Source organism: Fukomys damarensis, unplaced genomic scaffold, assembly GCF_012274545.1.
Source record: "Fukomys damarensis isolate Sample0158 unplaced genomic scaffold, DMR_v1.0_HiC HiC_scaffold_24, whole genome shotgun sequence".
NCBI lineage: Eukaryota > Metazoa > Chordata > Mammalia > Rodentia > Bathyergidae > Fukomys > Fukomys damarensis.
In genome coordinates this window covers 5,265,569-5,276,950 of record NW_022900936.1, presented here as the reverse complement: position 1 = coordinate 5,276,950, position 11,382 = coordinate 5,265,569, and the positions used below count along the sequence as shown (strand labels likewise).

The 11,382-nt window shown below is 50.3% G+C and overlaps 1 protein-coding gene across 1 annotated transcript in view; it reads left to right on the top strand.

The window, feature by feature from the left end:
• The first annotated feature begins 147 nt into the window (after window positions 1-147).
• Window positions 148-11,382, top strand: part of Ets2 (ETS proto-oncogene 2, transcription factor) — a 15,437-nt gene continuing 4,202 nt past the window's right edge. Inside the window, exons 1-8 of the mRNA XM_010636541.3 lie at window positions 148-871; window positions 3,264-3,335; window positions 5,673-5,784; window positions 7,109-7,228; window positions 7,450-7,650; window positions 8,950-9,033; window positions 9,623-9,847; window positions 10,651-10,914. Of these exons, the coding sequence (XP_010634843.1) occupies window positions 3,264-3,335; window positions 5,673-5,784; window positions 7,109-7,228; window positions 7,450-7,650; window positions 8,950-9,033; window positions 9,623-9,847; window positions 10,651-10,914 (1,078 nt within the window). The 5' untranslated portion in view covers window positions 148-871. The remainder of the gene's footprint in view (window positions 872-3,263; window positions 3,336-5,672; window positions 5,785-7,108; window positions 7,229-7,449; window positions 7,651-8,949; window positions 9,034-9,622; window positions 9,848-10,650; window positions 10,915-11,382) is intronic.

The following is an 11,382-nucleotide window of genomic DNA, read 5'->3' as shown; positions in this document are numbered from 1 at the left end:
GGTCCTGGGTCCCCTGCTCGGCCACTTCCCGGACCGGGACTGGGCCCCTGGGCCCCTGGGCCCCGGCACCTTCGGAGCGGGGCTTCCGCTACGCGGCCTTTACGTTTTTTATCCTCCTTGGAGTATTTGAATGAAGGGGAAACCTGAGCAATTTGCCTGTTTGGGTTGTTTGTTTGGCTGGTTTTTTTTTTAAATTTAAGCGCATGAGATCTAGGTTAGCCTGTACTCGATTCTCAGGGTAGTCTAAAATCGTAGTTGACTCTCTACTGTTTACAAAGTAAAGACGTGAGCAGTCCTCAGTGGAGATAGGAGTCGTTTGGGTTAATTCACCGGATAGAGATTGATTTGTTCCGCACAATGAAAGCGCTGTGCCTTATCTGAGATCCCACCCCACCTCCAACGGGGAGATACATCTCCACGTTAAGTTTTATTAAAATTCTGAGTAATATCGCGGTACAGTAAGCGTGAACACCGTACGTCCCCGGGGAAGACAGTCAGACCCCTCTGCTGGGGTTAGTCACTCATCTTTCCGAACTGCTTTGCAGGCGACAAGCAATCCAGCCTTCAAAAGTGTGTCACAGGTTCTGATTTTTTTTTTCCCCCAAATTTACCTACATAAAAACCTGTGCTCTGATCTTACGTAAGAGATTACTTGTTCCAGTAAGAATACTGTTGTCAGGCAAATCCCCCTTGTTTTGAAACGTAAGCATTTTCAGAGTTTATATTATTGCCATTTTTCTTTTTCCTTTTCTTTCTGCTCAGAAGCAAAAAATCAATCCCTCAGGACCGAAAGGACCCAAACTTGAAACCGATTTATATAAAGAAATGTGACCCCGTCTGCCTACTTAATGAGCCAAGTTGAGCAGAATAAGTGAGCTTAAATTTGATTATTTGTGTGTCTGCCTGAAACTATTTAGTAGAGCTCTTTAATTCTCCATGGGTTGTACAAAACTCATTAAAAGCTGGACAACAAAAGAACTGTGTTGTGTAGCTGGTAATTACAGGTCTTTATGTGGGAGTGGTATGCCGCCTTCTCTCTTGGTATTTGTACACGAAAGCCGCCAAAGCTGTCGCATCCCTGCCGTCCATACCCATTCTCCGTCTATGGGTTGCTAAAAAACATAGAATTAAGTGGGCAAGCATCTGACAAACCAAGTGACCAAAAAGCGCTACCCAGTCAAGCTCTGGGGGAGTGATTCCAACACTCCTGGTGTCTGTCCTGTTGGGTTGGTTTTTTTTGGGGGGTGGTTGTTTGTTCTATTGGGATTTTTGTTGGAGGCCTGTTTTACCAACAGGTGCCTGGGCTGACTTCACCTGGGTAGGATTACATAGTGTTCCAAAGAAAGAGCATTTCGCAAGGTGGCGAAGGACAGGGTTTCATGATTCTCAGTAATAGTCCTGCGTTCTCTTGTCAGCTTGTGAAGGGGGCCGGGGTCCAGACCCTCGGCTCCACCTTGCCTTTGGGGCCCTGTTACAGCTGTGTGGTCCCAGCCCAGGGACCCCCCTGTTACCGGCTTGGTGGCCTCACTTCAGGGCCCCATGGCATCTGCATCTCAGGAATGCAGGAGATCCCAGGACCTACGGACGGGACCTAGTAGGGCCCCCCAGCGCAGGGTTTGGGTCTTGGTGACCAGGCGAAGTGTCCTGGCAGCCTTCCTTGGTGGAGAATATTGACTGCTGTGTGACAGTGGGTGACATAAGGTACCAGATGGAGATTCTGAACCAATGTGGCCACTTTAGAGCAGGACGGTGCCCCCCTCCCATAGCCTGGGACTTACTCGGCCTCTGCCGCTCTGAGCCTTTTCCAGCCCTTACTAGGGACTCCTGCTGCCCCTGCCCTGTTTCACTCAGGGGTGTGTGTGGGGGTTACAGGTCGTTGAGGCAATGGTTTAACTGTAAATGTTGACCATAAAGAGAAAATAGGAAAATACAAAGTAAAATACTTAACCATGCATCAGTGCTATTTGCTGTCACCACTGTGCTCTGGAGATTGGCACAGTGATTAGGGTTCGGGGACAGGCAGGTGCACCCAGAGGAGACCGGAGGTGGGTGCTTAGGGGAACCCCATATTGCTGGCTGAAGGCCTGTAGTTCTGAAGTCATGGAGTTGGGCTGGGGACCCCGGGTTAAAGCTACCTTCACAGGGCTCACCCAGCTCCCTGGAAGGCGAGTAGCTCCTCAGTTGTTTTATTTAGCTCTCTGGCAGCATTTTAGCAGTGCCTTTCCTTCCTTATCAACTTGTACGAACGGACAAGGACAGGTTTGGGACCCCACAGAAAGTTCAGTCTGGCACGGCCTTCTCCAACTCCAAGTCATGTGTGTGGTCTTAAATTCTCTACCAGCCATGTTAAAAATAGCACACAGGTGAAACTGATTTCAGTTAACCTGCTGTATTCAAAATATGTAAGCATGCAGTGTGCATATAAATAATTGAGTCCTCTTGGAAATCCTACTCTACCAATTCTACCAAATCTTGGAAATCCTCCTCTCAGAGCACAATGCTTCACCGTGGCTGGTGGCCGCCATATCATCCCTCATGGACCAATCAATATGTTTAAGTTCAGAACCTCAGAATCCAGCTGGGGAGATTGGTACTTGGTTTTACTTCCTCCTGAAGAAATGCACGGCCAGGTGACACACACAGCAAAGTATTCTGAGCTCTATACTCAGAGCAGGAGGATTGGGGCCTTGTAAGAGGGTTTTGCTCATAAGGTCTGCTACCTGTCTGCTGGGTGTGCTTTCTTATTTACCTCTTGGAGCAGAAGAGGGAAGGGGGTACACTCTGTAACTCCTTCCGGCAGGCTTTCCTGAATCTGATCAGGGCAGCTGCAGGGGTCCCTCAGGCTCCCAAGTGGAGCGCAGAGTGCCCTGCATAGACTTGAGGTGGGCCACTGCCCTCCCGATGCCCAGCCATAACCTCACCTGGGCTGCCAGCCAGTGCCATGGAAACCAGTGGAAGGCAGGACCCCACCAGCTGACCCACTGGCCAAAAATGGCTGAATCGGAGGAGGTCTCCTGTCTAGGTAGGATTTCCTAGAGGGATCTGCATTATTATTTAAATGACTAAGTGGCTCCCCCCTGTCGTTACTCTTGAGCATTGCTTTCCTCAGACCCTTGAGAAAATCCTTTTAGATAAGAATTCCCAGAGCCAGGTGTGAACTACCTGTCACCTGCGGAACTCCCATCAAGGCATCCACGGGACTTCTTGAAAACGTGCCTGTGATTTGTTGCCTCTTTGACGCAGACTTCCTTTTCTCTTTCAAGATGAATGATTTTGGAATCAAGAATATGGACCAAGTAGCTCCTGTAGCTAACAGTTTTCGAGGGACACTCAAGGTGAGCAAGCACATCTTAATCCGTTTTAAGAAACTATTTATTTTTACAGATTGGAAAACGCCATCTCTAGGGAAAAAATACTAGGCCAGGTCCCAGAAAATTGGTTTGGCCCCAGCTTTTTAATTTACTGGCCTCGTGTGTGACTCTTCACCGTGCTTACTTTCTCTCTCTGGGCCTCAAGTTTTCTGGTCTGTAAAATGGGTATCTTGATGCAGGCTCTTCTTGCCTTGCCAGATAGGAAACCATTTAATTTGAAGATAATTAGGGCCTTCTGTGTCTGAGCCTCCTCGCGAGCGAGGAAACAGATCCTGTGATCGTGATAGCGGTGTGTGCTGTCCCTACGGCCCTCCTGTGCGGTTTGAGTTTTGGTCGATGGAGAAGGCTGTTTCTGAGGAGAAATGCAATCCCTTGAGGCCCACCAGGTCTCAGGCGCCTGTCCCAGCCTTGCAGAGAGCAGCAGGCCTGTTTACGTAAACAGAAAAAACAGAGGAAAGATGAAAGAGCCCGCTCCACACTGCCCAAACAGATCTCCTGGCGCTTCTGTCATAATTCCTTTTGGGAACATTCTTTCCAGGCGCAAACTAGTGATTTCCCATTTGCTTTCTCCAAATGTGACAGCGGGATCTGATTGTTCCTGCACTTGTGCAGTGCGCTCTTCCAGCAGCAGAGATTCCGGATTGGCCTCCTTAAAGCTAGGGTCTGGCCTGCTGGTGCTGGGTCTCTGGCCTTTTCTGCTTTGCCTGTCTTTTGAGGCTGTTTGTCTGCTAACAGCAACCCCACCCCACCCCCACAGAACCAGAACTGGGCCTCGAGTATTTCTGTTATCTGAGAAAAATCGGCCAACTTCAATGACTGTTCGGTTTGATCTGGTCAGATGGTTTAAGGTAGCAGAAATGACCTAAGAAACTAAGGCTGCTAACTTGAAACCACACCCCGAAGAAAATCCTTCTATGAATTAGAATTTGATGATGCTCCCGTGATGTGTGCGTTCGGAGAAAAAACAGTCACTGCCCAAATTTATGTGTTGAAATAGGAAGCCGGGATTTGTATTGTTCTTTGGCTTCCTGATTTTAAAAAAAGAACTCGAAGTCCGGAAACGCAGCCCTTCGTCCGCCTGGGCAGTGCTAGTGGGAATTTTTGAACATTTGGCTGTTTCACTAAACCAAGCCCTGCTGTCCTTCAGTTTACAGACCTCGATGAGCCTTTCCAACTGGGTCGGTTGGGTTTGTCCTGGTGTTAGGGTGCTGGAGGGGGTGGGTGCCCAACTTCTGCCTCCCCTCCTTTGTAAGGCGTCATTCGCCGTTCTGCATTTCTGAAAGAAAGCACACAGCTGATTTTATTTGTAAATGTGTTGTACATTTTTAAATTGATGACTCAACAGATGGGTCATTGTATTACACATGACTTGGGATTTCCACATTTATGTTGGAAAAATGGAACCTTTCTTCACGGTTTCCTCTGCTAGTGAAGCGATGATAAATGAGTGCATTTATTATGCCTTAGAAATGCATCTTCCGTTGAAGGCGGATTTTTCCCCCTCCACAAATACTGTATGAGATTAGCAGCCCTCACTTCGGTGTTTTTGTCTTTGTGCTAGTTTCTTTCTCTCAGAAATCTTTTGCCTTGGGGAATAAGTTGAGGGGTTCCTTTTAATACCCTTCACTGATATGAAATGAAAACTGAAGGAATTCTTTTCATATGTTACTGCTTTCTAAACCATTGGAATTGGTAAGGAAAAACGTTCCCAGTTCTTTCTGAAATTGTTTCATGGTAAATATTTCAAAGCAAATGCTTCCAAAAAGAGAATAGTTTTTCCTTTTCTTTCTTTCTTTCTTTCTTTTTCTTTCTTTTCTTTTTTTTTTTGTTTGTTTGTTTGTTTCAGTTTTTACTCAGTACTTTGCTTTTCGTTGTGCTCTGTTGCACCGAAGGTACCTGCTTATAGGTGTTTTCATTCCCATACACCCAGCCTGGTTAAATTTTCCTCCCGTGTAATCAGAGAGGCAGGAATCTGCAGAAAGGATCTCTAAGCTTCCTCTGGGCATGGTGCTAAGATTCTGTCATTTTCAGATTTATTTAATGCATGAGGTTGAGCAGGTTACTGCAGTTCCCAGTCCTCCTGGCTCGCTGAGGTTAGTTGAATAATTCAGAGAACGGTGGAATCCTGTGGGTCACTTTGACCTTCTTAGGAAATGTGTTTCCAGTCCTAGTGGTTTATTCGGTGCTGCTTTGTAATTGCCGGCTTAGTGGAGATTGCCCTCGGACCACTTTTACGGTAGGTAATTAATTAAGTCGGCGCCTCATTGGATCTCCTCTTTTCCTTCCCCTCGGTTGCTGCAGCGCCAGCCAGCCTTTGACACCTTCGATGGGTCGCTCTTTGCCGTCTTCCCCTCCATAAACGAAGAGCAGACACTCCAGGAAGTGCCCACAGGCTTGGACTCCATTTCTCATGGTAATTTGTTCCCTGGCCTTGTGATTTCCCTAAGGAGTTCAGTAAATAAAGAGACAAAGTTGGTGAGCAAGGAATGAATCCTGGCCCGTGGAAAGGTGGACCTGGGAGAAGATCCTTTGACTTAGGAGTAAATTTGGCGACGCTGATGTCTATATCCCGCGTGGCACCCAGTGGGCTGCTGTCACACACTGCAGGGGAAGCCCGGGGCTTCCTTGACACCAGTAACGCTGTCCTCCCTCCCTGTCCACTCTGCAGAGCAGACATAACACCCCAGACCCCCGCTTTCCATCCTGGGTGCATAGCGGCTAAGTCATCTGGCCTCCTCCCCTCCGGATTCCGGACAGCATAGACTTCCCCGTCCTTATCTGTGTCTGCCGTTCTTTCTGGAGGTCTTTGTGTATTCTCACTGCAAGGGAAGAGTGGGTTAGATAGTGTCTCTGCACCTGCTTTGATAGAGCTTTCAGTTGGAAGCATTCCAGAAGTTGCTTTGCCAGCTCAAGTAGGTGCCACAAAGATACAGCCAGGAAAATGAATTAAAACACGTGAGCTTGCGTGAGCGAAGCACAGCGTGGCCAGCCCTGTGTCGGTCTTCACGTTTCTGAGCACATCCCAGAGAAAATTGTTTTTCCAGAAACTCGGAGGGGCTGCTGCTTTGGGGAGCTGAGCACCAGCTCTGGGTGCCACTCCCGAGTCCCTTTGCCCACTGCTGGTTTCATGGACACAACTCCGCATTTCACACCAGTGACCCTTTAGGGCATTCGATCAAATGCTACAGCTGGCTGTGTCATCTAAAATTCTAAAATAGGCGTAGGTAAAACTTGGACCTAGGCACCCCTGATTTCCAAAGTTCTGCAAGATAGGAAAATCTGGGATTTTATTGCAGGTTTCCTCCATGTGTGTAGCTCTAAGACATGTCATGTTTTCTCAGGTCTGGCTAAGAAAATTTTGTTCATATTTTTATGTATTTAAATATGGATTTTTTATCGATGTGTTGGCAGTCTAACCCAGGGCCACTCACGTTCTAGGCAAGCGCTCGGCCACTGCGCTCCATAACCAGCCCCACATTTGTAAGTATTTCTTAAGAAATCGTGTTGCTGGCCGTGGAGGTGCATACCTGTAACCTCAGCACTCAGGAAGTGAGTTCAAGGACAGCCTGAAATGCATAGCGAGACCCTGTCTCAAACAAAAGAGAAAGAAAATAAATTAGTTAAGATTTGAGGACAGAATTGTTCTTTGCTGCAAACTAAGCTCTCTCTGCATCTCCACTGGTGCTGTCCCTTGACATCCTCTGCCCCCCGCCCCCGTTCCCCCGCTCTTTCTCCAGACTCTACCTGCTGCGAGCTCCCTCTGCTGACCCCCTGCAGCAAGGCTGTGATGAGCCAGGCCTTGAAGGCCACCTTCAGCGGCTTCCAGAAGGAGCAGCGGCGGCTGGGCATCCCCAGGAGTAAGTGTCAGCTCTGCCTCTCTTGGGTCAGGAGGGTGATGGGACCTGGCTCCGAGCTGCTGTTTGGGGGTTGCAGAGGGAAGGCCGGTGCAGACCCCTGAGCCGGTCTCCCGGCGCCCTGGTCTGGGGCTTTGGGACTTGGGTCCTGCCTGGGTGCTGGCCTGGTCTTGCTGCCTTCGTGTCCCCTTCACCCACAGCTGTCTCCTCTTCCTCCCTGGCAGACCCCTGGCTGTGGACTGAGCAGCAGGTGTGCCAGTGGCTTCTCTGGGCCACCAACGAGTTCAGCCTGGTGAATGTGAACCTGCAGCGTTTCGGCATGAACGGCCAGGTCCTGTGTGACCTCGGGAAGGAGCGCTTCCTGGAGCTGGCACCTGACTTCGTGGGTGACATTCTGTGGGAGCATCTGGAACAGATGATCAAAGGTAACGCTGGCTGGCTGGCCAGTGCAGGGCACCAGGGCAGGGCGGGTGTCTGCAGCCGCGGGGTTGCCCCGGTCCCTCAAGGGAGTCAGGCACACCATGGGGCGAGGTGGTCGTTGCCTGGAGGAGCTCGAGTCACCGCTCAGGTGCTGCCGGCGACACTGGTCGTGGTGGCCGGGGCAGACTGGGTGCGTGGGCAGCAGGAATTCTGTGTGTTCTGAGCTCACGTTACATGGCAGGAGATAAGTCAGCTTCAATGAAAGGGAGGCTTTACTCAGCTAAGCTCGGAGTTTTCCTGAGTCTAGAAGGAATCCGGCAGAGAATTTCAGCGGGCAGGAGTGTTCGGTATTTAAACAAGGAAGTAATTGATGAGTATTTACCCACTGAGCTATTACACGGAAACTGGCCACCCATCAACAGAAATCTCGCTAAGTACAGACAGCCTTGATCTAGGACTTAAAAGACCAATGAAAATGTTTAGAATACATTGGAATTAAAAAACACAGAGAAGGCATCATTTCGGTTGAACGGTGTAAGAAAATGGGCACCTTGGTTGAAGTGGGGACGGTATTCCTGACCAAGTTACACATCCCAGTTCAACATCTGCCATAGATCCAGAGCCTCCACTAGACCCGGCTTCTGCCACCAGCGCCTTTTTAGTTCCAACTTCTCAGGGCCAGGGAGACTCACTTTTTTAAAGACCCTCAAATGTTCTCTGAACTTGGGTCTCAACTGGAAAGATGCCGGTGAACCTGCTCATTTGGCAAATTTTAGCTGGTTTTTCTGTGACCCTCGTGTGTGTGTGTGTGCGTGCGTGTGTGTGCGTGTGTGTGCATGCGTGTGTGTGTGTTCCTAGCAAATGCAAACCTTTTTTCCTTTCGAAGTTCGCAGGCTCACAGATCCCATCACAGCTTTCTACACGGAGGACAAACTTAGTCCCCCTGTGTCCCCAGTCCTTGGGCACGTGCTTCTCCGTCAACATTGAACTGTTTTGTTTTTTTTTTTAACAGAAGAATGCATGAAATGCTTGATTGGGGTCTTTCCGATCTGACATTAGAAAATGTAACTTTGCCAAAGATTTCATTAATTTTGGAAAACTCTAGTTACTAGAAAAGTAGATGGGTGTCTGGGGTGATCTGAGGAGAACGTGGGATCACACGCGACACCCTCAGGCGTGGTGGGAAGCTCTTAAGTGTGGTGATGCGGAGACACCCCGGGTGACAGAAGTCCAGGCAGTAGCGTTTCTGCGGTGGAGCTTTGACTGGAACCTGCCGTCTTACGCAGCCTGTGTGTGTTTTACAGAAAACCAGGAAAAGGCAGAGGATCAATATGAAGAGAACTCGCACCTCAACTCAGTCCCTCAGTGGATTAACAACAACACACTAGGTCAGTTCGGTTGGTTCTCGAGACCTGACTCTTGGCCCCTGTCCCGGGGACAGTCCGGCGCCTCCCGTCCCCCACAGTGGTCACAGGCAGCTGCTGAGCCGCTGCAGTGGGGCTTGGTCTACTTTGAGATGTGTCCAGAATCTAGGGCTCGGTGATCCGGAAGCCTTAATGTGAAACAAAGACTGTGAAGTACCTCCTTGGCAATTTATAAATAGTGTTTACACCCTAGGGTGATAATGGATACCTTCGGTCCATTAAGACGAACAATTAAGTCTGTTTCTTGCTTTTTTTTTTTTTAATGTCACTAGTAGAAAATTTAAAATTGCGTAAGGGTCATTATCTCTCCCTGGCTCATCTCTGGGCGGGGCGGTTTGTGCAGTAAGAGGCCAATGACTGTCATCGCCAGAAATGAGTCTAGCGTGACGCAGAGGCGGCAGCAGAATGGTCGGCGGTGTGCTTGAACCGGGGGCTTGGAGCTTCTGCCCCAGAATCCGGTGCTGGTGGCTGCTCCTGGGCCCCGCCGTGATCCACTAGTGCAGTTAACCGTGGCTTCTACGCCAGCTGTAACAGCTCTGCCCCTCTGCCCCAGGTTTTGGCGTGGAGCAGGCTGCATACGGAATGCAGACCCCGAGTTACCCCAAAGGCGGCCTCCTGGACGCCCTTTGTCCATCGTCCACAGCGCCCGGGGTGCTGAGCTCCGAGCAGGACTTTCAGATGTTCTCCAAGTCTCGTCTCAGCACCGTCAGCGGCAGTTACTGCTCCGTGGGCCAGGACTTCGCCAGCAACAGCTTGAACCTGCTGGCCAGCAGCACTGGTAAGATGGGCGCTGCCTGTGTGTGGGGTTCTGAGTCCTCTGATCCTGCATCCAGCCTCGGGAGGTGCTGCAGGGCCCAGGCCGGTGTGCAGCTGGCAGGTTTCAGACACTGGTCCACATGCCGCAGGGATGCTGTAAGCAAGACACAGCCCCTGCTCTTGAAGCTGAATTCCCTCCCCAGCGAGATATTTTGTGCAGATGTAAGACTGTGACAGATTTCTTTTTAAGGGGACTTAAAATATGCACAGTGCGCAGATCTCAGGTTAGACAACCGGCTGGATTTTTGTGTGGTTTTGCACCTCAGTGACCACCATCCAAAGGGAAACGGAAGTTTGAGCACCCAGAAGGTGCCTCATACCTCTTCCAAGTCCACAGCGTTGTCACCAGAAGAGGAAAGCATGAACATTTTACTGTCATAAGTTATTTTTTCCTGTTCTTGAACTTCATACAGATGAAATCACATGGAATATTTTCTTAAGTTTGTCTTTTGCCAGTCATGCCTGAGCTTCATGCGTGTTGTAGCCATTTGTTTCTTTTTCATTGCTGTGCAATATTCCACTGTGTGAGGCTGTGATCTGTCCTCTCTTCCGTTGATGGAAAGTGTGATTTGAATATGTACTTGTCCCGGGGAGTAGGCGTGTGAGCTGAGGAACATTTTGAGGAGTCTGATGATTCTGCGCCAGGAGGGTGTGTGTCTGCACGGCGGGCGGTTGGACCCAAGACCTGCCCGGGTGGTTACTTACTAGCTCTGGGCCCTTCCCGGGTCCTGGGGGAGCCACAGCACGTGCCACCTGTTCTTCCAGGGAAGCCCAAAGACCATGACTCGGCCGAGCATGGTGGGGACAGCTTCGAGAGCTCAGACTCGCTGATGCGCTCCTGGAACAGCCAGTCGTCCCTGCTGGACGTGCAGCGCGTGCCTTCCTTCGAGAGCTTCGAGGATGATTGCAGCCAGACCCTGTGCCTGGGCAAGCCGACCATATCCTTCAAGGACTACATCCAGGAGCGCAGCGACCCGGTGGAGCAGGGCAAACCTGTCATCCCTGCGGCCGTGCTGGCCGGCTTCACAGGTGCGCCTGGCTGCCCTCAGTTCCTCAGGTCCTGGCCGGGCCCTGCCACCGCGCCCGGGTAGTTCGGTGCTTTCTCGCCGAAGCGTGTCACGTTGACGCCCCGCAGCTGCCCTGCCCGGATTCTGGAAAAGCCGCCCGGCAGGAATGTCCTGTGCCCAGAGCGCAGTGGGTGGTGGGGTGGGTACAGCTGGCCCTGCAGTGCTAGGGAGGAGGAGGAGGAGGAGGCGGCGGCGGCCGGGACTCACGGCTGCAGCGCCTCAGGAATTGTCAGCTGGCCGGGAGGGGCGGCCCAACCGGCCGGGTCCTGGCACTGTTTCCCTTGCTGGCCTCTCAGGTTAGGGGCAGAGCTATTCTAGGCAGAGGACAAATATTAAAGCTGTTTATGGAACCAGATGTTTCAAATACTAGAGCAAAAAATATTAAATGCTTTTTGTGTCCTTAAATGTGCTTTTTTTTTTTTTTTTTTTT